A 25024-nucleotide genomic window follows, 5' to 3' on the forward strand; every position below is an offset into this window, starting at 1 on the left:
AGGAACATCCCCAGGAGCATCCCCAGGAACGTCCCAGGAACGTCCCAGGAACATCCCAGGAGCACCCCAGGAGCCTGGGCTGGCCGTGCCACAGTGCCACAGGCACCCTGCTGCAGCCGTGTCCCCTCAGAGGAAGACTCGGTTCAAGTAACACCGTGAATGACAGCGAGGGGACAGCGAGGGGACAGCGCCCCGCCTCCCCCATGGCCCCGGGTCCATCCCGCTGCCTCCTGCTCAGTCCATGTTGGCGCTGGCCGACCTGGAGCTGCTGAGGGTCTGTGCGGACGCGGAGATGTCCTCGTGCTCTGCGGGGCTGTGGTAGTCCGAGGTGACGTCGGGCTCGCCGGGCGGCGCGCGCACCGCGGCCAGGCTGAAGGAGTTGCTGGAGCCCTTGCGCAGGCACTGGGAGTAGAGGCCGAGCAGCAGGTCCAGCTTGTGCTCGATGGATTGCACCTGCAGGAATGAGGAGTGAGGCAGCTAGGGCTAGCACGCCTCCTGGTTCGTTTGGAATCGTTACCTTGGTTTTTTAAGATTTTCTAAGCCTTCTGATGTTGACATTCTCGTAGTGAACTTTCTCACACACTTTCTCTAAATAACTTATTGTTTTGCATTCCTTTATAGAGGAGGAGAATGTTGATGGACTGTTGGTTTGTCCAGTGTCATTGGAGAGGTGGCGCTGTCACCCTCCAATCCACTGTCACTCTTGGAAAACTATAAATGTTGGAGTCAGAAAAATAAACTTCCCTTCTTTTTACCTTGAGAACAGCGGTGTGAGCTTGTGTTCTCTCGTGTCCTATAGCGACAGGAATGGATTGGAGGATGGCAAATGGGAAGTATCATTCGGGTTTGATGTGTGGAGGAGTGACCGGTGGGTTAGCTGGTGTAAAGTTTGCTGGGTGACCCAAGAGGCTGGGGGAGAATAGGGCCAGGGAGACGAGTAGGGAAATTCTCAGTATGAACCCTAGAATGTTTTTAATGGTGTAGTACGGGTGGAAGGGGATTTTGTTGCAGTGTGAGGGGATGCCTAGTGGGTTATTTGAGCCTGTTTCGTGGAGGAAGGTGAGATGGACGAGTGTGAGGCCTACGATGACGAATGGGAGGGGGAAATGAAGGGCAAAGAATCGAGTTAGTGTAGGGTTGTCGACAGAGAACCCACCTCAGGCTCATTCGACTAGTGTTTGTGCAGTGTAGGGGATGGCTTAGAACAGGTTTGTGATTACAGAAGCCCCTCAGTGACCCCCGGCTCAGCCGGGCCCACCCCTGCGGGAGGCTCAGCTGTCCCTCCCAAGGGACGGTGACACTGCCGGGTGTCCCCTCCTGACCTGCCGCTCCACTTTGACCACGCGCCCCATCATGCTGAGCTCGTCCACCAGCTCCGCCTCCAGCGCCAGCTTCTCCCCCTTCTCCCGAACCTTCTTGTCCGCCGGGAGCGCCCGATCCCTGCCCACGATCTGGTCCACGCTGGCAGGGAGGGAAGGAAGGGGCAGAGCCCACCCATCACTCCCAAGGGCTCAGGGGGAATGCCCCAGGGTCGGGAAGGAAGGGACAGAACCCAACCATTGCTCCCGAGACCCCACCAGGGAATGTGCCAGGGTCGTGAAGGAAGTGGCAGAGCCCACCCATCACTCCTGAGGGCTCGAGACTCCACCAGGGAATGCCCCAAAATCGGGAAGGAGGGGGCAGAGCCCATCCATGGCACCAGAGGATGCCCCAGGGTCGGGAAGGAAGTGGCAGAGCCCACCCATCACTCCCGAGGGCTTGGAACCCCACCAGGGAATGCCCCAGGGCCACCTGCAGGGCCCCTCACCGCGTCTGCAGGCTCTTGATCCTGCCCAGCATGTCCAGGTGTCCGGCCGAGTACTGCTCGATGACATCCTTGACGTCGTAGGGACGCAAGGTCTCCTTGAACTTCCTCTTGGCCACCAGGAACTTCAGGATCCTGCAGGGACAGCGGGGCTGGAGGCACGAATGGGGGTGCCCGGGGTGGGGGGCTCTGAGCACGCTGGGGGACACGGGAGGGGACAGTCCCACCTGACAGCCCGGATCAGGGTCTTCACTGCCGGCATGACGTCCTCGAAGGTCAGCTCGCAGGGGGAGCTCCTCTCCTCGCCGCTGTCCTCTGCTGGGCAGTCAGCTGTGGGTGACAAGAGGGGGAGGATGGCAGAGCCCCAGGGCTGTCCCCAACCCTGCAGCCCCCCAGGGGCTCACTGTTGAAGATTGCAATGCAAGATGTGTTCTATTACCCTCTGTATGGCAGATGACCTTTGTCAAGTGGGCAGTTTGCCTTATCTCCCTCTTTGAGTGACCACAATAACTCCTGCCTCAGGAGGGGACATCTGATAACAGCCATTGAATGTCCCTGCATGGCTGATAAGAACTACAGCATCCCATTGGGAGATGGGAGCCCAGAGGGAGGAGCCAAGCATTCCTACCCGGATAGAATCTGGAGATTCTGGAACACCAGCACGGCTCCTGCACTGGATTGCCCAGAGGAACAGCAGCTGCCTCTTGCCCTGGATCTCCAGAGGCAGAGACTGCACCTTTCTCCAGGATCCCTGCTCCAGCAGAACCACCCCTGACACTGCAGGAGGGCTGAGCCACAATTCCAATGGGACTGCTGCCAGCACCCTGACCCACAGGGTGTCAGCTTGGGTTCTGACTCTGCCAGTGTTGGTTTAGTTCACTGCATTGTTTATTTTATCATTTTATTTTCTTCCATATTAAAGAACTGTAATTTCCTGCTCCCCTTTTTTTTTGCCTGAGAGCCCCTTAATTTCAAATTTATAGCAATTCGGAGGGGTGGGGAGGGTTTACATTCTCCATTTCAGGGGAGGCTCCTGCCTTCCTTAGCAGCCTCCTGGCTTTTCCAAACCAAGACACTCACCCTCGGTGGGCGTCCGCGGTTTGAGCCTCAGCGATGCTCGGAACCGGGTGCGGTCATTGAAGCTCCAGCTTTTCTGCACCTTGGTGGGGCTGGAGGCTTCGGGGGTGTCCTCGGGGCTGGGGGAGCGGTGCAGGGGCGGCCCCAGGTGCTGCTGCTGCTGCCGGCTGCGGCCGCCCTGGCGCTGCGAGCTGCTCAGCCGGATCCGCTCCTTGATGCCCATCTTGTTGCTGCGCGGGGACAGCGGTGTCAGGGCCGTGGGGACAGGGACAGCGACCCTGTCTGAGGTGGGGGTGGCCGTGGTGAGCTCGCAGAGAGCCCCCGGCAGGTGATGGGCGCCAGGAGCCAGGTGGTTCCTGCAGGGGCAGGTCTGGGGTTGTTCTTTAAATCCCTTTTTTTGGGTCCCAAGAGCAGAGAAAGGAGGTGACAGACAGGCAGAGAGGGGACAGATGGGCGTAGCAGCAGGGGACACGCGGCAGAGCCACCACGGAGCTGAGCAGAGCTCTGCTCCATCCCTCCAAACCCGGGCAAACTGCTTCATCCTCCTCCTCCTCCTCCTCCAGGCTCTGCTCCTGCCCTACCGCGAGTTCTGCTCCCAAACCCAGCTGCAATTTCGGGTTGGGGGAAACACCAGGCATTGTTTATGCAGGACCTACTCGAAACCCCCATATTTTACACGATGAGAGACCCCAAATGCAGCTCAAGGGGACGCACAGGGAAGGACCCTAAAGGTGGGGAGGGCACGGAGTGAATCCCACACCCTCTGCAGGACAGGATCCGCGAAACCCGGGTGTTTGGGGACGTTCCTGGATTTCCTCAGGCAGGGATTCAGGCAGGGCAAGGCAGGGATACAGGCAAGGTCCTGGCAGGGATACAGGCAGGGCAAGGCAGGGATACAGGCAAGGTCCTGGCAGGGATACAGGCAGGGCAAGGCAGGGATACAGGCAAGGTCCTGGCAGGGATACAGGCAGGGATTCAGGCAGGGATACAGGCAGGGTCCTGGCAGAGATACAGGCAGGGAAACAGGCAGGGTCCTGGCAGGGCACAGGACTCACAGCCCTTCCCCGTGCTGGCAGGGGGAGCTGCCACACATCCCACACATTCCCAGGCTGGGAAGGGCTGTGTCCCAGCAATCAGCCTGCAGCACACAGCTGGGATTTATGGGATTTATGGGATTTATCCAAGGGATGGTTGGCACCATCCCGTTCTCATCCACATTACAACGGGGAAACTGAGGCAGTGAGGGACAGCGGCACAGCTCAGCCCAGGCCATGCACAACCTCCCCGCCCTCAGAGGGCCCCCCAGTCCAGCCTCCACCCCCTGTGCCTCGGTCCCAGCCCCGTCCATGCCGCAGGCACGCAGGCAGGGGGTGCATCCGTGCATCCCGAGGGTGCACCCGTGCATCCCGAGGCTCTCAGCAGCACACGGTACCTCCTTCTCCACGTGCCCCACGTCTGCAAGAGCCTCCTCTTACCACTAAAGATGGGGCTGGAGGGGCAGGGCAGAGACACAGGAGAAAAGAGAATCAGCCCCGGGGCCACCGCCCGCCTGTCCCCGCGGTGCCACCGCTGGTGCCACCGCTGCGAGGGCAGGATGCTTGTGTAGGTCCTGCATAAACACCTGGGCGCCGTCAGAAGGGTTTGGGGACAGTCCCCGAGCAGAGGGACCGCGGTGGGGGCTGCCCGCGGCCGGGGGCGAGCGTTACCTGAGCCGTAAACACCTGTGGGGCTGCGCGTCCTCCTCATTCCAGCTTGAGGGAGGGCGGAGGGATGGAGAGGAGGAGGAGGAGGAGGAGGAAGGTGAGAGGGAGAGGGAGGAGAGAGAGAAGATGAGATGTTATGAGAGGCGATGCTGGCGGGGGGAGATGGGCGGGCTCAGACCCCCGAGGGGGGTTCGGTGCTTCCCCTGCCGGTTCCTGGTCGGTCACTGAGCCCAGGGAGGAGCCCCCCAAGCCCCCAACTCACCTGGGGGAGCAGGTGCCGCTCCTCCCCACACCTGCACGCTCAGCCCTGCTGATGTGGGGGAAACTGAGGCACGGGGCCTCTCCCCACCTAACCCTGGTGCTGTCCTGGGGGGTGGCCAGCGCTGGTGGCACGCTGGGGTCTCCTCTTCAGGCACAGGGGACAAGGGGCACGGCGCAGAGCGGCCGCCAGCAGCAGCAGCAGCAGGGCAGCCTCAAGCCCTCGCTTCTCTCCTCATGGGCTCCGGGAGCCCTTCCCAGCCCCAGGCTCTGGGATCTGCTCCTTCCCGGGCTCTGGAATGCGGCCCCGCGGCTTCATCCTGCTCCATGCTGCCGGGGTGGCAGCACTGCCCCTGCCAAGGGGGTTCCTGCCACTCCTGTGCCGCATCCCGGGGTCACAGCCACGTGAAGAGGGCGGCGAGGTGACCTCACGAAGGTACAACAGCCCAGAGGGTGCCCTGGGATCAAATCTGCCCCTTCTGGAGCTGGAATGGAGCTGGGTGTCAGAACTCAGTGCATCCCTCTGGGTGTCCAGAGCTGCCAAGGACCCTGTCAGGGGGCTCAGAGACCCTGGCACACAGCCCAGGACACCTGGGGGTTTGATTATGACCCCTGGAGCAAGTTACCAGCTTTGTATGAGGACATGAAAGTCACAGAGGTTTGAGTAGTGTGATAATAAAATGATCACAGGGTGAAAATGTAGATTTTAGGATTTTTGGTATGGGGGTTATGGGGACAAGATGGAGGAACTTGTGCATGTCCAGCCTTTCTTCTTCTTCTTCTTGATCTCCATTTTCTGCAGTGATGCTGGCACTTTGGGATTGGTTTAGAGTAGAAGTGCACTGTCTAACATAGGTGATAGGTATTGGGAATTAAGTGTAAATATGTTCTACGTAGTTTGTAGGATAAAAGGACGACACCACCTCGGGGGTGGTCAGAGTGCCTGTGGCTGCCCTGCTGAGCAGACCTCGGCTGGGCAGAAAGAAAATTTTATAGATTTAAAAAATTTTATAGATTTTATATAAAATTTTATATAAAATTAATAAACAACCTCAAGACCGAAAAGTGAAGAGTCCAGACTCTTGTCTCTCGAAGCAGAGACATCCTGCCCATCTCGGGGCAGCAATTAACAACCAACAACCCGAGGGCTGGGAGCAGCAGCAGGAGCAGCAGGGCTGGCCCAGCACCAGTGGGGAGCAGGGACACTTTGGGGTGGTGGCACTCGGGTCTGGCCTGGCAGTGACAGTGACAGTGACAGCTCAGGAGGGCACAGAGGAGCAGACAGAGCAGAGAGCAGGGAGAACACGGGGGCTGCCCCCTCCTACCTTTCCCCTGAACACACGGCCAGGCTGAAGCTTTTCTGGGCGGGGGTGAAGCAGTGATAGGGTGGTGGGGCTCTGTCAGGCCATTTTTTCACCTCTGAGTTCCTAAATCCTCCGTTGCGGACCCGGTGCAAATGCTCAAACATAAGGACCAGCTCTCTGAGGTCGGGGTGGAATAAAAACGGGGAGAAATTAAAATTTCCAAAGCAAACAAAAACCAGCAAAGCGAGGCTGAGCAGCGCTGGGTCGTCCTGAGTGCAAACCAAAGCAAAACCACAGCAAAACAAAACAAAAAAATCAGCATTTTTGTTCAAAAGATGGATTCTTAACCGGGGGTGGTGGGGCTGGGGAAGGGTCCTGGGGCAGGATTCTATAGAAGGAAGGGTTGGACGTGCTGAGGGGGATGGATGAGGCAAGGACAAACCTGGGACAGGGTGGGGACGTGGGGACCTGTCACCATCAGATGCTGGGCTCCAGCCAGAAGGGGAAAGCTCAGACCCAGCAGGGGTGGAATCTGGCTCTGTGTGAGTTCCACTGCGGGGAACACGGCTCCTGGCTCAGCTGGAGGGGCAGCAGAGCCCCCAGAGATTGCCAGGATCCGGAGTGATGCTCGGGAAGCTGGGACTCGGGGCTGTGGCTGTTGAAAGCTCTGCCTTTGGGAAAATTGAGAGTGGGACAGAGGGATGGATTTGTCACACGGCCAGAGCAGGGCAGGCAGGAGGGCAGGGATTGCTCACAGGGATGTGGCAAACCCTCAGGATCTGGAAAAGAGGTCTGGAAAACCTTTGGGAAGCCTTTGATCCACACACAGTGGCAAAATCCCAGGGATCACAGGAGGGACACGATGAAGGAACAGGACATGGGGCTCCCACTGGATCCCCTCGTGTCCACACCTGGAACCAGCTCCTGTCCGGCTGCAGCTCCACCACCACAACCGTGGGGTCCCCGAGGCACCACCCCATTCCCTGTGCTGCTGGAGGAACGCTATGGATGGAGTGAGAGGGGATGGGATGGGCGCTGTGAGGATGACGAGGATGAAGGAGGCTCCTTCTGCAGACTCCCATCCTGGGAAGGCGTCGGCGCTGCTCGACCCCACCGAGCTCCTGGGGGTTCCACAAGGTCCCTCCCGGTTCCCCGGGCTGTTCATCCCCACGGGGACCCCCGGGAGCTGCCCAGCCCTCACTCACCCCCTCCCGCCTACCTGAAGGCGGGCAGGAGGCTGTCGTAGTAACACCAGGTGGCCGTCAGGTACCCCCGGCTGGCATCCGTGGAGTACAGGCGCCAGGCAGCCTGCAGGGAGAGAGATTCCCGGCAATCGGGATGCTTCGGGATGGGAGAACCCTCCCAGACCCCTCCATCCATCCTGGCCCCCGCAGGTGGCAGCGACCGACCCACAGGATGTCGGTGCTCAGTCATAGACGTGGTTTCTGAAAAATCCTTTCCTTAGGATTTTTCCTCCTGAGAAGCTGAGAGGCCTCAGGAACAAAATGTAAACAATGATTATCTGCTGCTGTGGAATGCAACAGGTGCATCTGTGATTGGTCTCATGTGGTTGTTTCTAATTAATGGCCAATCACAGTCCAACTGTCTCAGACTCTCTGTCCGAGCCACAAGCCTTTGTTATCATTCCTTCTTTTTCTATTCTTAGCCAGCCTCCTGATGAAATCCTTTCTTCTATTCTTTTAGTATAGTTTTTAATATAATATATATCATAAAATAAATAAATCCCTAAATAAAAAAAATATTAAAAAGAAATAAATAATAAAATAATAAATAAATAATAAAATAAATAATAAAATAATTAAAATAAATAAACAATAAAATAATAAATAAATAATAAAATAATAAATAATAAAATAATAAAATAATAAAATAATAATAAAATAATAAAATAATAAAATAATAAAATAATAAAATAAATAAATAATAAAATAATTAAACATAAATAAATAATAACATAATTAAAAATTTTTTATAATAAAATATAAAATATAAAATAATAAATAATAAAAGCCTTCTGAAACATGGAGTCAGATCCTCGTCTCTTCCCTCATCCTCGGACCCCCGTGAACACGGTCACAGTGCTGGATGTGGGGCCGGGAGTTTGGATGGGCAGAGCAGAGGAGGGGACAGCAGAGCATTCCTGGGAAGCGCTCGGGTGGGACAGGCCAGCCCTGCCTCACCTGGATCAGGTTGGCTGCTGGAGTCCTCCTCTTCTCAAAGTGCTTCTGCCGATGCTGCTCCTGCACCTTGAGGGCGAAACCGGAGCCCAGGATCCCCTGGGGACAGGAGGGGACGGAGCCATGGGTGCCAGCACAGACTGGACCCCGCACAGAGGGGGCTGTACCTCTTTCCCCCCCTATTTTAAGCTCTCCCAGCCCTACTCACGGCGGGCAGGGCGAAGAAGGAGATGCCGAGCAGGGCGAATCCGGCCGCCAGCGTCCGGCCCAGCCACGTCTGCGGCGCCTTGTCCCCGTAGCCGATGGTGGTCAGGGTGACCTGCCCGGGGGCACAGCAGCGGGGGGCCTGCAGGGCGCTCCCCCAGCACGGCCCCGTCCCCTCCTGTCCCTGGGGAGCCGCGGGGACCGAGCTTACCGTGCCCCACCACAGGGAATCGGCGTAGGTGGCGAACTGCACGTTGGCGTCCTTCTCGGCCAGGTAGACGAGGAAGGAGGCGAAGATGAGCACCAGGAAGCCGATGTACCAGGCGGTGATGAGCTCCTGCGGGGCATGGTGAGGCTCAGGGGGTGTCCCTGGGTGGGTTTTTGTTGTATTGTGCTAAATAGTTACTTGGTTCTTTGTTTTGCACTGGGCGATTGGAGGTTTGCGCTGAGCGGTCTTTATATTGCACTGAATTTTCTGTTATGTTTATAAGTTTATGTTATATCACAGCCGTGTCAGTCACCTCTCCTTTCCCCTCCCAGCACTGTCTGTCAATCCTGGAATTCCAGAAGGGAGTGATTGGCAGATCCAAAGGATGCCCTCTACCCCTGGGGGCATTGGGCCATCCAGGTGTCCTTTGTCCCTTTGTCCCTCCCCTCCTGTCCCTGCTTGGTGGCTCCCTGCCCCTTCCCTGCCCCTCTCCCCGGGGTTCAAAGGAGCAGCAGCCACGGGCTCAGGGAGTTCTGTTGGAGCTGGTGCTGCATTCAGAGGCCTGTGGGCCAGAATAAAGCTCTGGATCCAAACCCCCCATCAGAACCGACTCCTTTCCTTCACCATCGCCTTAAAGCTTCTCTGCCACAGGGAAACCTGAGGAGCAGCCCCTGGTATGGGGGGAAGCTCCATCCCAGCACCACCAGAGCTCCTGCAGGCCTGGACTTGTCTGCAGTGCTCAGAGCAGCACCCAGCCAGCCCAAAGTGTCTGTGGGGTGAAACACCACACACCCATAGAGCCCAAAGTGTCTGTGGGGTGAAACACCACACACCAGCCAGCCCAAAGTGTCTGTGGGGTGAAACACCACACACCCATAGAGCCCAAAGTGTCTGTGGGGTGAAACACCACACACCCATAGAGCCAAAAGTGTCTGTGGGGTGAAACACCACACACCAGGCAGCCCAAAGTGTCTGTGGGGTGAAACACCACACACCAGCCAGCCCAAAGTGTCTGTGGGGTGAAACACCACACACCAGCCAGCCCAAAGTGTCTGTGGGGTGAAACACCACACACCCAGGCCGGCCAAAAGTGTCTGTGGGGTGAAACACCACAGTGCCGCTGTTTGGTTCAGACACAGGGGCCAGGCAAGCCAAGGCACGTCCCATCCACAATATTGGTAACAACAATATCTCACAACTTTTCTCACCTTGCTGTGGGCGTAGACGACGGAGCCCAGCAGCTTCCAGGTGCCGCCGCGGCGGTCCATGCGCACCATGCGCAGGATCTGCAGGAAGCGCATGCTGCGCAGCGCCGACGTGGCGAAGATGTTGCCCTGCGTGCCCGCGGCGATGACGGCCACCGAGGCGATGAAGACGATGAAATCTGAGGGGACAAAGAGGATCAGGGGAGCGTGGGTTATCCTGAATTCCCACACCATAAAAATCAAGGTTGTCATGGTGTAGTAATGTGTTGCGTTGTTATTTTATCTCTGTGAAATTGTCATGTTGTAGTAATGTGTTATGTTGTTAATTTATTGTTGTGTTGGCTGGTGAAGCGGGTTGTCCCGAATTCGGCCCATAAAAATCAAAGTTGTCGTGCTGTACTAATGTGTTGTATTGTTAATTTATTATTGTGAATTTGTCATGTTGTACTAATACGTTATATTGTTAATTTGTCGTTGTGTTAGCTGGTAAAGGGTTTGAGCATAAGTCCTGTGAGGAGAAGCTGAGGGAGGTGGGGTTGTGTAGCCTGGAAAAAAGGAGGTTCAGGGGTGATCTTAGCACTCTGCCACTGGCTGAAAAGAAATGTGAGGACACAGGAGTCCATCTCTTTTCCCAGGCAACCAGCGAAGGATCAAGGGGAAATGCTGTGAGAAGCTCAGAGAAAAGAACGAGGAACAATTCTCATCCTAACCTGCTGCACCTGGTGTTGTGCACATGAGGAATGTGTTATGATTTGTTCACCAAAGGGTGATTTCTTAATTGGCCAGTGGTGATGGTGTTTGGATTCAAGGACCAATTAGATCAAAACTGTATCAGACTGTCTGTAAGGGCGATGGGTTTTCAATAAATATAGTATATTAAAGTGATTGATCAGCCTGCTGAGAATCATGGAGTCAATGCTAATTATTAGAGACGGTTTTCTCTTTGTCCCTGATCCCTTCAGCATGCTTTGGAATAAATCTTCACTGGAATACATCATACAAAGACCCTTCCTGTCCTTCCTCTGCTGAGCTATCCATGCTGTGTGCGTGTGCAATGGCTGTTCTGGTGGCCTGACCCTGAGCAGCTTCTGAACGAGACTCTTCAAAGAAAGTTGCAGCATTTCTCCCACCCTGCCATACCGCAGCAGAGAGAGCTGGTCGCACTGGCAGACAGTGCGGTGCCAAGCTAGAAAGTTGCAAACTTTGCTGGATTTCTCCAAAACTAAAGCTGCCAGGAACTAGGACCCTGCAAGCCCTTAGAGCCCCAAAAGTCATCTTCAAACTGATACCCAGATCCTGGGGAAATGACTTCTTTTTCCCATGGAAAATGGCCTCTGTTTGTGGCTACTTGCCCTGGAAGACAGTGCGGTGCCAAGCTCGAAATTGGCAAACTTTGCTGGATTTCTCCAAAACTAAAGCTGCCAGCAACCAGGGCCCTTCAAGTCCTTAGAGCCCCAAAAGTCATCTTCAAACTGATACCCAGACTGTGGGGAAATCACTTCTTTTTCCCATGGGAAATGGCCTCTGTTTGTGGCTACTTGCACTGGCTGACCGTGTGGTGCCAAGCTAGAAAGCTGCAAACTTTGCTGGATTTCTCCAAATCTAAAACTGCCAGCAACCAGGACCCGGCAAGTCCTTAGAGCCCCAAAGGCCACATTTTAATCTGATACCCAGACCCTGGGGAAATCACTTTTTCCCATGGAAAATGGCCTCTGTTTGTGGCCACTCGCACTGGCAGACCATGTGGTAATAAGCTAGAAGGTTGCCAACTTTCCCGGATTTCTCCAAAACTAAAGCTGCCAGGAACTAGAGCCCTGCAAGTCCTTAGAGGCCCAAGTGCCACCTTTAATCTGACCCCCAAGCCCAATGGAAATGAGTCGTTTTCCCGTGCCAGCCCGTACCTATCACGCAGAAGGGTTTCCTGGCGAAGCGGAAGCGCCCGCGCCAGCCGCGGTAGCGGCAGCAGCAGCCGGCGGCCCACACGCGGATGATGTACTCCATGCCGAACACCACGATCATCACAAACTCCTGCCGGGGGAAAAAACGGGGGGAGGGAGAGTAGAGGGGCTCAGATTTGATGGGGGAAAAGTGAATTGGGCTGAGCGCGGCGCGGGGTGGCCACGGCAACACCCAGGAGATGAGGGTGATGGGACGGAGCTGTCGGGGCTCTGAGGGAATTGCTGCTCTCCTCCTCACCCCGAGCTGGGTCCTTTTCCTCCTCTGTCAGCATTGTCCTCCTACCTCTCGCACAAACAAGCCCCCGTTCTGCTTACTCGCAGGAAAGTCACAAGGACCTTCCCAATTTAGTCTCCGTCACTCGCGAGAAGTCCCTGCGTCAGCTCTTTCTGACAGTTTGGGGGAAAGTTGCCTTTTTTAGCCCCTCGTGCCCTGCCTGTTCCAGCGGTTTTCGCACGGAGGGGACAATGGTGGGATGGAGAGACAATGGTGGGATGGGCCCTGGTGACACCCACGGCCAGGCCACCCCCGCGGTGCCATCGGGCCATCAGTGACTGGTGATGAGGTCACAGGGGTTCTGTCCGTGCTCTTGCCCAATTATTTTAGGATATAAAGTGGGGAAAAGAGATCCCAGCAGCAGCCCCGCTCCTGCATCACTCACCAGGATGAAGAGGCACTCGTTGGCCAGTTTCTGGTGCTCCTGGATGGTGGAGAAGACCGACAGCACCAGGCAGCTGAAGACAAGGAGGAATCTGGAAGGACAAAGTGTCAGCGGGGGCACAGGGACAGCCAGGGGACCCCAGCCCGCAGTGCCACCCCCGGTCACAGCCTGACCACTGGGGACACGTTTTGCCTCTAGATGGTGGCATGGAGCCTTTGGGGAGCCCAGGAGCTGCCGTGGGGCTCGGTGCCAGCTCTGGCGCAGCCCTGCAGCTTCTTCATTAAAGGCACGGAGGGACACGGTGGGCCCGGCGCTGTGCAGGGTTCTGGTGCTGCAGGAAGGGCACCAGAGCTCCCCAGGACTGTCCCCAGCATCGCTGCCACCGTGGGGACCTGCCAGCTACACCTGGGAAAGTGTCAACCCAGGGGAAAAGTCCCCAGGAACAGCTCTGAGGCACGAGGGGTTTTGGCCCATTTAAAGTAAGGAGGGGAATTAAAAAAAAAGAAAAGAAAAAGAAGAAAAAGAAAAGGAAAAAAAGAAAGTAGACTCTGAAGCTGAAGCAAATGAAACCTCCAAAAATACATTTTTTTCCCCTGATCCAGCGATTCTAAAAAAGGAAAGCGGAGGGCTTGTGCCACCGGCCCACGTGACACAAAGGGCCACTCGCTGCTCTGTCACTGCCACTCCAGGATGGCACTGGGGATCCTGGGCACACCAGGCTGGGTGGCACTGGGGACAGTGAGCACACCATGCTGGGTGGCACTGGGGACCATGGGCACACCATGCTGGGTGGCACCGGGGACCGTGGGCACACCACATTGGGTGGCACTGGCACCGAGCCCTGGTGGCCCTGGCACCTTGGTGGCCCCCATCTCAGCCCCATGGCTGTGTTCTCATGGTGACAATGCCCAGGGGCCACCAGGGGTGGATGGAACCGCCCCAAAACAACAGCGAAAACCAAGTGGGGAAGGAGAAATCTCCTCAACTCATCCAGGGGCTGTGGGGGGCTCAGCCCCCTCCCCCAGGAGGACGTCCCCACCTCTTTGTGTTGTTGATGTGGGATTTTTGGGCAGAACCAGCTGCCTGGGCCATCAGAGGGGTGACTCCTGTCCCAGCTGTCCCAGTGGCACTGGGAAGGCACCAGGGGACACAGCAGAGAGGGCTCATTGCTCTGTCCCTCAGTGGGACCATCCGGGATCCCTCCCCACTGACCCCACCGCCCCGTGTGGGACTGGGGGCTCCCAAACCCAGCCCTGGCATGAGGGCCATGAGGGTGGCACCAAAGGGGACCTCTTCTGGCTCCTTTTCCCCAAAATGCTGCTGGAGGTGGGACTAACAACAAAAAACCCTCGGGAATGGGAGAAGGGCTGGATGCAGAGCAGGGAGGAGGGACAGCAGGAGCCAGGGGTGTCACAGCCGTGTCACCACCCTGTCCCCCCTGCGCTGCTGCTCTCCCAGGCAAGGCAGAAGGTTGGAGCCAGCTCCTTCTCCCTCTGAATTATTAATTGGGTGTTTTTTTTCCTCCAGCACAGCAATTCTGGAGTGAACACCCCACAGGGAACGGCAGCACCCCTGTGGCACGGGCAGGAGGTGCCAGGCTCTGAGCTGAGGAGCAAAACACGGCCCAGGGCAGAGCTCAGGGCTTCGTGCATCATCAGCAATAAAAGACTAGCCAGGCAGGATTTAGCAGGCAATTACACGGGCAGCAAAGCACGAAGCAGAGGAGAAGGCAGAAACCTCCCAGGCTGCAAAGATCTGTGCCCCTTCTGCAAAGATCTGTGCCCCTCGCCTCACGCAGAGAGCCTGGGCACACGTGGGGACTTTGCTGTGGGTGTCCCTGGCTCTGGAGCACCACGGGGATGGGGTGGGGAAACCTCCCAGGCAGCATCCCGTAGGATCTGGGGAAGGATACAGGCAGGAGAGGCCCCACGGGGCTGGCTGGGAAGGGAACTTTCTGGGAACGCGTCACCTGCTAGGAATTAACTCGCAAAGCCTGGGCAAACGCCCCGGCCCGGCTGCCGGTGGTGCTTAAGCGGCTTAGGGAAGGGTCAGGTGCCTGAAGGCAGCGAGGGGAGCCAGGAACCGGCATCCCCCGTCCCTGCCGGGCAGGAATTCCGCTCCACCAAACACCCAGGGGGGTTTTACACCCTCAGCCCTGCACCGACACTGGCAGGGCTGTCCTGGTCCCCAGTTTCCCAAATCCCTGGGGGTGACACCGGCCCTGGCAGGGCTGTCCTGGTCCCCAGTTTCCCAAATCCCTGGGGGGACACCGGCCCTGGCAGGGCTGTCCTGGTCCCCACTTTCCCAAACCCCCCGTGGGACCGGCAGTGCCAGGCTCCCATCCCAGTTTGCTGCTCTTCCCACCTTTCCAGAGGAGCTGAAAAACCCAGGAATGCTGGCAGGGGAATGGGAAGGGGCAGAGAGAGGGGAACAGGAGTTCCAGAGCATCCCCAGAGCAAGGCTGATCTGGTTCTTCACCTCCCCAAATAAACTTCCCATCCCTGCAGGATCCCCCCCCTTTTTCCCAGCACGGACACAGGGACAGGACCCAGCAGGGAGCAGAGCCCGGCCCCAGCAGTGAAACCTCCCCAAAACAATAATGAAAACCCGGCGGGGAAGGCGAAATCTCCTCAATTAATCTTCATTAAGGTGGGCATTGCCATCTGCTGCTGCCCGGGCTGGCCCGGGAACAGGTGAGCCGGGAAAGCTGCTGAGCTCAGGGGGAAGCAGGGCCAAGTCGGCCTCCCTGCATGGGCAGGCGGGCACCACTTGGCTCCCAGTGCCCCCCAGACACCCCTGGGCAAAGGGGCTGCACCCCAAAACAGCCTGGGGCGAGACAAAGGAGCGGGATCCTCGGGGTTTGTGGGGTGGGATGGGGATGGGACAGCTCAGCCCTGGCAGGATTCATCCCCAAACCGCCGGGGCTGGCACAGGGGTGGCACCGACCCTGGCAGGGCTGTCCTGGTCCCACTTTGCCTTCTCCCTGTGACTGGCACGGGGGTGGCACCAGCCCTGTCCCGGTCCCGCTTTGCCTTCGCCCCGCGGGGATGCCCCGGGCACGGGCACAGGCAGCGATAACTCAGCGCAAGGCAAACACCATCCCAAACAGCTCCGCCGCGCGATGAGCGAGCAAACCGGCTCGGGAAGGCACCGATCCCTTCCCTGGCACCATCACAGCGCCTAAACCGCACCCTCCAGCTGTGCCACCGCTGGAAATCCGGGATTTGGCCCAAAACTGCCCGCGCACAGCTCCAGCGGGGATGGGGATGGCGTTTCACCCTCCCGGCTCCCCAGGCCGTGAGGTTCAGCTCGGTGTGCAGCTGTATAAACAGCACAAGGCACAAATCCCCGTCCCTCGGCCCCGCAGCCCTCCAGGAGAGGTGGAGCGGGGGGATATAAATAACCGGGCTGTGGCTGCCCTGTTTGCGCCCGTAACCATGGCACGGAGCGTCCCACGCCGCCCAGAAGAGAAGCAGAAAAGCTCCGGGAGTGTTTCCCCACGGGCAGAGGCACGGCAAAGCCCGGCACACGCTCAGAGCCCGGCCCCGAGGCGTTATCAGAGCTGTTATCAGGAGGGTGCTGCTCCCAGAGCCCCAGGGAAGAGGGAGCACGGGATGACCCCCGAGATGTTATCAGGAGGGTGCTGCTCTCAGAGCCCCACAGCCCCAGAGGAGAGGGAGCACGGGATGTTATCAGAGCTGTTATCAGGAGGGTGATGCTCCCAAAACCCCAGGGAAAAGGCAGCACGGGATGTTATCAGAGCTGTTATCAGGAAGGTACTGCTCTCAGAGCCCCAGAGGAGAGGGAGCACGGGATGTCCCCCGAGATGTTATCAGGAGGACGATTCTCTCAGAGCCCCAGGGAAGAGGGAGCACGGGATGTCCCCAGCAGCCTGGCGAAGGCTGGAAGCAGACCCAGGATGCAAATCCTCTCCCCCACCCCACGGCAGCACGCACAGGGTGACACCCCACAGAGCACGCAAGCCCTAAAATCTCGGTGTCTGGGGAGGAGAGCGTTGCCGGTGGCACCCCCGTGGGCAGGCAGCACCCCCCGTGCCCGCGGTCACAAGGCTCCTGCGGCCGTGCCAAGGCGCTCACACGGAGCAGCCGGGATAGTTTTGCTCTTGGATCATCTGGCAAGGAACGGGCTGGAGAGGGGGGGAAGGAGCCAGAGTGTTTTCTGAGGCACCCCAGCACAGAGAGAGAGATCGGGGCTGTCACCCTCTGCCAGCGCCTGGGGGGACACTTGGGGCACAGGGGTGTGAGTGGCCCCAAAGCTGGGACCCTCAAGGAGTGGAGGGGAGGTTTGGGATCGAACTGAGGGGGACAAAGAAGCAAAAACTCCCCAGCATCACCCACTGGGACACCCAAACTGGCACCTCCTGTGCCAACCTGGGGGGTCTGGCAGGAGCGGGAAGAGGGAAAAAGGAAAAAAAAACCAGAAGGAAAAATCAATGCACAGTTTCACGTTGCGCCGAAGTCGCTTAATTTTATGCCCCGGTGACACCACATGGGGCTGGGGAAAGTGCTGTGCCGGCTTCTCTTGCCGCTGGCACTGCCCCTGGAGCAGCTCCCGTTTCAGCCCCGGGCTGAAGGTGGCCCTGGGGGCACAACCCCTGCTGGAAGGGCACAGCCTGAGCCCCTGTGGTGTGGCCATGCCACCAGCCAGCTGGGGGACACACCGGTGACAGGGAGCTAAAAACCTCCAACGAGCTAAATTCAGAGGTGGAAGGGTCGAGAGTTAAATGCAAGAGTTTGAGAGAGGTTGAAGAGTTAAATTCAAGAGGTGAAAAACCTCCAACGAGCTAAATTCAAAGAGGTGGAAGGGTTGAGAGTTGAATGCAGGAGTTTGAGAGAGGTTGAAGAGTTAAATTCAAACTCAAGAGTTTGAGAGAGGTTGAAGAGTTAAATTCAAACTCAAGAATTTGAGAGAGGTTGAAGAGTTAAATTCAAGAGGTTTTTCCAAGCAAGCGGTGGAGAGTCAGTGCTGAGCGGGGATGGAAGGATTTTCCTGCAATCCATCCCGGCCTCCAGGCCTAGGAATTGCCCTGGGGGTGGTGGCAAGGGCTGGGCACTGGTTGTGGTGGCACTGGGGGGGTTTTCTGGCTCTCCAACAGTGCAGGAGGGACGTGACACAGTCGGGAAGTGACAGCCCCATCCTGCTCTCCACACCTGGCTGGAACAGGAGCCAGGCTCAGGGATGCTTTGGGATGGACAGACTGCCACCACCCTGTCCCCTGGCCGGAGGGGGACGCATCCCACTGCCACCATCCCAAGCCAGCCGGGATTTCCCACTGGAGGCCAATCCTGAGCAGGGACAGCCCGTGCCTGGCATCCCTCACCCCGTGCCAGGCCTGCCCTGTGACTCTGCCACCACAATGACACCAAATACCCAGCAGGGACAAGGCTCCCGTCTGTCCCCTCAGGGAAACTCCTCTCCCAGATAGGAAATAAACCCCAACAAGCAGGGAAATTCCTCTCCCAGGTGGGAAATGAGCCCCACCAGCAGCGCAGGGAGCTGGGCCTGGCGCAGGGGATGCTGCTCCAGGCGGGGGATTGCGGCTGTTCCTGGTGCTTGCTGCTGGCTCAGGCTTCCCTAATTTGCTCCAGGTGAAACTGTTCTGCATGGAACTGCTCCTCCAGGAGCGGCAAAAGTGCTGAGCCCAGCTGCTGGTGCACCCAGCAGCCGTTTCATAACCGTGGGCACCGGCAGACCCCGGGAGCCGCCGGGAATTTGGGGCGCTGGAGGGTGGGCAGGGACAAACCACGATGGGAATAGATGGAATTGGGCACCTGGAAAACCACATGGAGCAGCTCCAGGGTGCAGAAACCCCCTGGCAGGGCAGCCCCTGCCCACGGGCACGCAGCAGCGCCCGTGCCAAGCCTGCAGCAGCTTTGCCGGGAGCAGGGAAGAGCCTTGCCGCCCGCTAACGAGGAGGAGATTGCAAAAAGGAAGTTCTTATTTTGCCTCCTGGCTCTAAAGCCTCTCTGGCTTAATGCTCTGGGCTCCCTCCCGGATTTGCTCCGTAAGCTCCAGGGCTGGGAGTTCTCATTCCAAGCGGGCGAGGCTCGGCTTGGTGAGGCCGGCCAGAGCGTCCCTGCATGGCCAGCGAGGGGCTGGAGGGGCTGGAGGGGCTGGGGGACACCTCGGGACTCGCATTTCCACCTGCACGGGCTCCCATGTCCTCAGCACCCCCCTCCCGGAGCATGGGGGGCTTTGGGGACATCCACCAGACCCCAAAAGCGCCTCCAAGCCCTCCCAGCCCGCCAGGACAGAGCTGCTGCAGGAATGATTCAGTCACCAAACCATTGAGCCCAGAGCAGGCGCTGGGATAAGATTTGGGATCAATTCGCCGAGACAGAAAGAGGCTGAAGTCGGTCAATAAACGCCACGGGCTCGGCCCCGCTCCGGGAGGGAAGCGCGTCACTTCTCAGCGGGTATTTCCATTTTAGCAGCTTCCAGCCCTGTCCCGGAGCCAGCCCGCTCGGGGGAGGCAGCGCTGGGGACCGGTTTGTGCCACCAGCGCCGCCCCGACCTCGGGCCGGGGGCTCCGTCCCCTCCCGTGCCTCTGGGGAGGAAGAGGAGGGGGTAACACCTTCCTCCTCTTTTGTTAAAACCCGGGGATTGCGGCACACAAATCATCCCCGACAACTTCGGAGCCGCTGCAACAGCTTCGCAGCTCCCATCTGCTGCGAGAGAGAGAGAGAGAAAAAAACCAACAAAAAAAAACTTGGAAGGAGCCAGAAATGAGCAGCATTACGGGAGAGGCTTCACAGAACAGATGTCTGCACCTTGCACCCACCGCGGCGTCTTCCCACAGGATTCGGGGGGTCCCTGGCAGGACTCTGCCCTGCAGCTGCCTAAAATTAAGCGAGCAAGTGAACAAAAAGCCTCCCCAGCAAAGGCTGGAGACGTTTGGCTGCTGCTGCCGGCGGCTGCACAGCTTGTGGAACAAAGCCCAGCACCGGGGAGCTGGGGCCAGGCACGCTGGGGTGGCAGGGGAGGCACTGGGGGGCTTTGGGGGGGCTCTGCAAACGGGGCCGCTTGTCCCGCGTGGTTGTTTTTGGGGTAAAACAGGCTCAGACCGGTGGAGGATGCTCAGGGGTGGATGTCCCAGCTGGGAGATGAGCAGGGGCGCAGTTCTTCTGCATCCCATGGGGGTGTGTGTGCGAACCATCCCCACTGCCTGCCCTGGCAGGGGCTTTGGCTGCTTTTCCCTGCTGGAAAAGCTTTTCCCAAGGTGGGATTTTCCACGCAGGGATTCTGGCTGCGGGAGCCCGCTCTGGAGGTGTGGTTTCCAAATGGGCCCCGGGCTCGTGTCCCGGCTCCCTGGGGAGCTCCAGGTGCCCTTTCCTCCAGTGACAAATCCCCGCTGCCAGCTCGATGTGCTAACTTAGGCAAGACCCATTTTCCTGCCTCTTAACGAGCTCCGGCTCCCGCAGCACCCCAGGAACGACGCAGCCCCGCGGCACCGCTCCAGGTGAGAGGGAAAGAGGCAAAATTTTCCCTCATGGCCTCACAGAAGGTCCGTGCCCACACCTGGCACACGCCAGGCAAGGAGGGAAAACACGTCCTGCCCCAGGGCTGCAGCTGTGATGTCCCGGCACTGTCCCCAGCACTGTCCCCAGCAGTGCCACCAGCTCCTGGCTTGGGACAATTCCCAAAATGGAGCCCCCTCTGTCTCTGCAGCCTCCGGGTGTGCTGGGGACCCCCCAGCTCCCTGTCCCAGACCCCCCGGGGCAACAAACCCGAGGGGTGAAGCTGTTCTGAGCCCTGAGCTGAGCCCGCATGCCAGGAGCCGTGGGATGCTCGGATCCAGCGAGGGAAGCTGGAGCAGAGCTCAGGAAAACACCCGGAGCAGGGGAAGGAGCAGGTGCGCTCCCGAGAACATCCCTCTGGCCCTGGAGAGAGATTTCCAGTGCTGGGGATCCACGGTGAGCCAGGAATGGGCGCAGCTTTCGGGGTACAGCAGGGACAGGATCACCCCCGCTGTCCCCATGGCAGCCCAAGGGTGGCACTTCTGCCTTGTCCCAGCAGTGCTACAGGTACAGGACAGCACAGTGTCCCCGCTGCCACCCAGAGCTGTCACCCCCCTGCCTTTGAGGGTCCCCCCACGCCCAGAGACCCCGGCAGAGCGGGACGGTGACGCGGTGACATCGGGAAGGGACTCTGGGCCACCCCGGGGCCGCGCTCAGCTCCTCGCCCGGGACCCTCCGCCACCGACCCGGCACCGGCTCCGGGGCAGGAGCGGCACCGCAGAAACTTCCCGGTGGAAGCGGGGGGGGGCTCTCCCGGTACCCCCGGTGCTCCTGGGCTGCGGTTCCCCGTGCCCCCCTCCCGGTGCCCGGTACTCACATGAAGACGTGGTAGATGAACGCCCAGCCGCGGGGCCGCTCCAGCACGTTGTAGAGGCAGTTCTGGAGGCGGCGGCGGCAGCAGCGCGGGGCCCCGGCGGGGCGGGGGGCGGCCCCGGGGCGCGGCCCCGCCAGCAGCCCCCGGCGGCGGGGGGGGCGGCGGCGGCGGCGGCGGCGGGGGGTCCTGCTGCCCGGGCCGGGGGTCCCCGCCGAGCCCTCGGTCCGCACCGCCGTCAGCGCCGCCCGCCGCTCCCCGCCCGCCCCCGCCATGGCCGCCCCGCTCAGGCCGCCGCCCGCCGCATGGCCCCGGCCGCCGCGGGACCCCCGAGCCAGCCCGGGGCCGCTCCCGGGGCCAGCACCTGCCTTTAGCTGCCCGCCGCCGCCCGCGGGCCTCCCCCGCCGCCGCCCCGCCGGGCCGGCCGCCCGCCGTACCTGGCCCCCGCCCCCGGGGCTCCGCCGGACGGGGCGGGCGGGGAAAGCGCCGTGCGGGGCGGGGGGTGGGCGGCTGTCACCGCCGCGGTGGGTCCGGGACGCTGCTGGGCATGGGGAGAGTCCCTGGGGCATCCTGGGGCGCCGCATCCCAACCCACATCCCGCAGCTCGTCCCAAACTGCGCCCTGCACCGAGTCACATCCCAAACCGCATCCCAGCTTCACCCCGCACCGCATCCCAAATCGAATCGCGTCCCAAACCACGTCACTGCCTCCTAAACTGCATCCCGAATTGCATCCCAAACTGGATCCCACAGCACATCCCAAACAGAGGGTGTGGAGCATCCCCGGAGGAAATGGAGCATCCCTGGAGGAAATGGAGCATCCCTGAAGGAGATGGAGCATCGCTGGAGGAGATGGAGCATCGCTGGAGGAAATGGAGCATCCTTGGAGGAAATAGAGCATCCCTGAAGGAGATGGAGCATCGCTGGAGGAGAAATTGGAGCATCCTTGGAGGAGATGGAGCATCACTGAGGAGATGGAGCATCCCTGGAGGAGATGGAGCATCCCTGGAGGAGATGGAGCATCCTTGGAGGAGATGGAGCATCCCCGAAGAAGATGGAGCATCCTTGGAGGAGATGGAGCATCACTGGAGGAGATGGAGCATCCTTGGAGGAGATGGGGCATCCCTGGAGGAGATGGAGCATCTCTGAAGGAGATGGAGCATCCCATCCCCTCCCACCCTCCACAGACTCAGCCTCGAGCCGGGCTCCAAGTGTTCCCCAAGTTCAACCCTTTCCTCTTCCACCCCAACACAGCGGGGAACTGAGGTGGGGACTGGGAATTCCCTTTCCAAGCTGGATCCCAGCTGGGTCCGTGTGCTCCCGCACCTTTGGGGAATCCGAGCGCCCCCGCCCCACCCCTCCAGCTCCTCCTGGAGCAGAGATGGAGTTCAGGGCTTTGGGCAGTGAATTATTTAGTGGCAGTCAGAGATCCTGGCACAGCACGGGGCCCTCGTGAGCACTGCGGGATTTGGGAGCTCTGGGCAATCGCACACAATAAATAGACAATTTTATTGGCTTGGAGGAAATGGTGCTGTTAAACCCACAATTCCCCCCCAAGGATGCCACAAAAACCCCAGGCAGACAGGATAAGGGTGAAACGCTGGAAATCCAAAGGAAATTCTCCCCTCCATGCATCCCTAACTCCTGCATCACCCCCAAAAAGTGCATCCCAGAGCATCCCCAGCTGGTCTGGCCCTGCTCCAGCAGGAGCACCCTGACCTTCATCCCGCTGCCTTTGGAGCAGCACATTCCCCTCGCTGGAGGTTTAAGTTTCACCTGGGATTGATTAAAACCTCGGGGCTGCGGAGGGGGCAGGGTTGAGGTGACCTGGAAAGGACTTGGTTGTTCCAGGGGCAGGTGGGAATTGGGATATTCCTGGGGCTGGGGGTCACCACAGGCAGTGGGCAGGCGGCATTCTCACCTTGTCACCTGCCCAGAGCCTGGGAATCTCCATGGATCTGGGAGCTGGGGAGGTTTTGGGATGGAGCCAGGCAGTCTGAATCAACATGGCACCAACCCATCCTTCAGATGGGGGGAGGTTTTGGGAAGGCATCCCAGGGTTTGCTGATTTTACCCCACACCTGCCTGGTTTTGGGGGTCCCACAGAGCCACTCGTGTCCCCAGCACTGAGGGGACTTTAAAGAGGATTCCAGAGGCCGGGAATGGCGAGGGGGAGGCCTCTGTGCTTGGAGCCTGCTGCCCTCTCGGGACTGCAGCTCGAGTTCCTGGCAGGATTTGCATCCACAGGATTTCCAGTAAGTTTTGCAGGCTTGGAATGCAGCTGCAGGGCTGCGGGGCTGGGGACAGGGGCTGTGGCACCAGGGACAGCCAGGACCCCTCACTGGGACACAGGGACCGGGACAAAGCCCCGGTTTGGCTCCGTGGGTGGGGGATACCGGGGGGACACCGTGGAGGGGAGGATTCATCCATTGTGAGCACGGGAGCCAGACTGGGACAGGCAGAGCTGGGGACAGCGGGCTCGGGGGTGGCAGGGGTGGCATTGTCGCGGTGGGGGGAGCGCTGGTGGCAGAGGTGACAGCGGTGACAGCGGGGGAGCGGGGAGGGCTGTGCAGCATCTGCTCCAGCCGGAGGCTTGGCCTCATCCCAGGGCAATGAAGTCCTGGCACGGCTCGCTGGGACAAAACAGCGCCTGGGACAGCCCGGCAGGGGGAACCCCGAGCAGGGGGTTGGGGGCTGCTATGCCCCAAAGCCACCCCGAGCTGTCCCCGAGCTGGGAGTGACTCGAGCGGCGCCGCCCGGAGCTCGGGCACGGCCGAGGAGGAACACGGAGGGCGACGGGGCAGGGCTCGGCTCCGCAGCTCCGGAGGCGAGGAAGGAAGGATGAGGATGCCGAGGGCTCGCCAGAGCTGGGACCAAACCCCTCCAGTGGTGCCAGGTCCTGCGGAGATGGAGCAGAGCGGAGAAGAGGCAGAGCTGATCCCCGAGGGAATGGGACCTTGGTGGCGCTGGCTGCAGGAGGTGACTCCAGAACCTTCACCAGGAGCGCCTTGCCCTGCTCCGGGGGTCCCTCGGGGGTCCTGCACCCACAGCGGCAGCGGGACCTCCATGGCAGGGAGATTTCCTTGGAAAGGGGTGGCCGGAGGTGGCAGATTTGGGTGAGGGGACAGCAGCTTTGGGAGGGACAGCAGCCCTGGAGGGGACAGCAGCCCTGGAGGGGATAGCAGCTTTGGGAGAGGACAGCAGCTTTGGGAGGGACAGCAGCTCTGGAAGGGACAGCAGCTCTGGAAGGGACAGCAGCTCTGGAAGGAACAGCTGTCAGCAGCCAAGCCCGCAGCAAACCGAGCGCGGCAGCGGCCGGTGCTGAGCTCATCACCCCGAGGAGAAACGGGATCCCGAACCGCTCCTTGGCAGGGAAGCGCTGCCTCCTCCTCCTCCTCTTCCTCCGCCTCCTCCTCCTCAGCTTCATCCCGGGTCCCTGGGGGTGTGACCAGCTCTGCTCCTGTCGCACTTGCCCTGCAGAGAGGTGGCACTCGCTGCATCACGCACAGAAGGGCCGGTGTCCCCCCCGCGGGTGCCACCGCTCTCCGGAGGGACGCGTGTTGGCCTCTGTGTCATCCCACGGCGCCCAATTTGTCACCGCGGTCCCCTCGGCAGATCAAAGGATCAAAGGCAGCCGCGAGTCCTTGCAGGGAAGGTCTGGCTCCTGTCAATGCCCGCGGTTCCAGTCCCTGCGACAAACGACGCTGGCTGTCCCCAAAGCACCCATCGTGTCCCAGTGTCCTCTGGGAGGGCAGGCAGAGCTTTACCTCTGTTATCACCTAAATAAAAAATAACTCTTGCCTCATTGAAGTTTATTTCAATATTTAAACACACATCTTGTGTATGCTAATGAGGTTAATTAAATACAAACTCTCACGTCCATGATTATTACTCAGTTCTCAGACCAGCTCCGTGAGGAGAAGATTCCATTCTGAAACTCTTTCTGTGCCTTCAACAAACCCTATTTTTGTGCATCTGATCGAGAAGGTTTTTATTGACCATGACCGCATTTTTCCTGCCCAATTCCACACAACCAGGAATTAAAATTATCAGCCCGGCCACCCCCAGTCCCTCCGATCCCTCAGAACTCAACAGGGT

General features: G+C 59.2%; 1 protein-coding gene across 1 annotated transcript; it reads right to left on the bottom strand.

The window, feature by feature from the left end:
• On the bottom strand, positions 1–24426 carry KCNQ4 (potassium voltage-gated channel subfamily Q member 4). The gene is made up of 15 exons (XM_030964367.1): positions 24227–24426; positions 20934–21275; positions 12579–12669; positions 11863–11989; positions 9965–10140; positions 8760–8885; positions 8553–8690; positions 8348–8443; positions 7366–7454; positions 6168–6323; positions 2885–3111; positions 2032–2134; positions 1808–1939; positions 1323–1461; positions 1–453 (listed from the first exon to the last, which is right to left on the bottom strand). Exons 1-15 carry the CDS (start codon positions 24424–24426, stop codon positions 235–237), a joined length of 2361 nt encoding a protein of 786 aa, XP_030820227.1. The 3' UTR covers positions 1–234.
• Positions 24427–25024: the final 598 nt, after the last annotated feature.

This window comes from Camarhynchus parvulus, chromosome 23, assembly GCF_901933205.1.
Source record: "Camarhynchus parvulus chromosome 23, STF_HiC, whole genome shotgun sequence".
In the NCBI taxonomy this organism is placed as follows: Eukaryota; Metazoa; Chordata; class Aves; order Passeriformes; family Thraupidae; genus Camarhynchus; species Camarhynchus parvulus.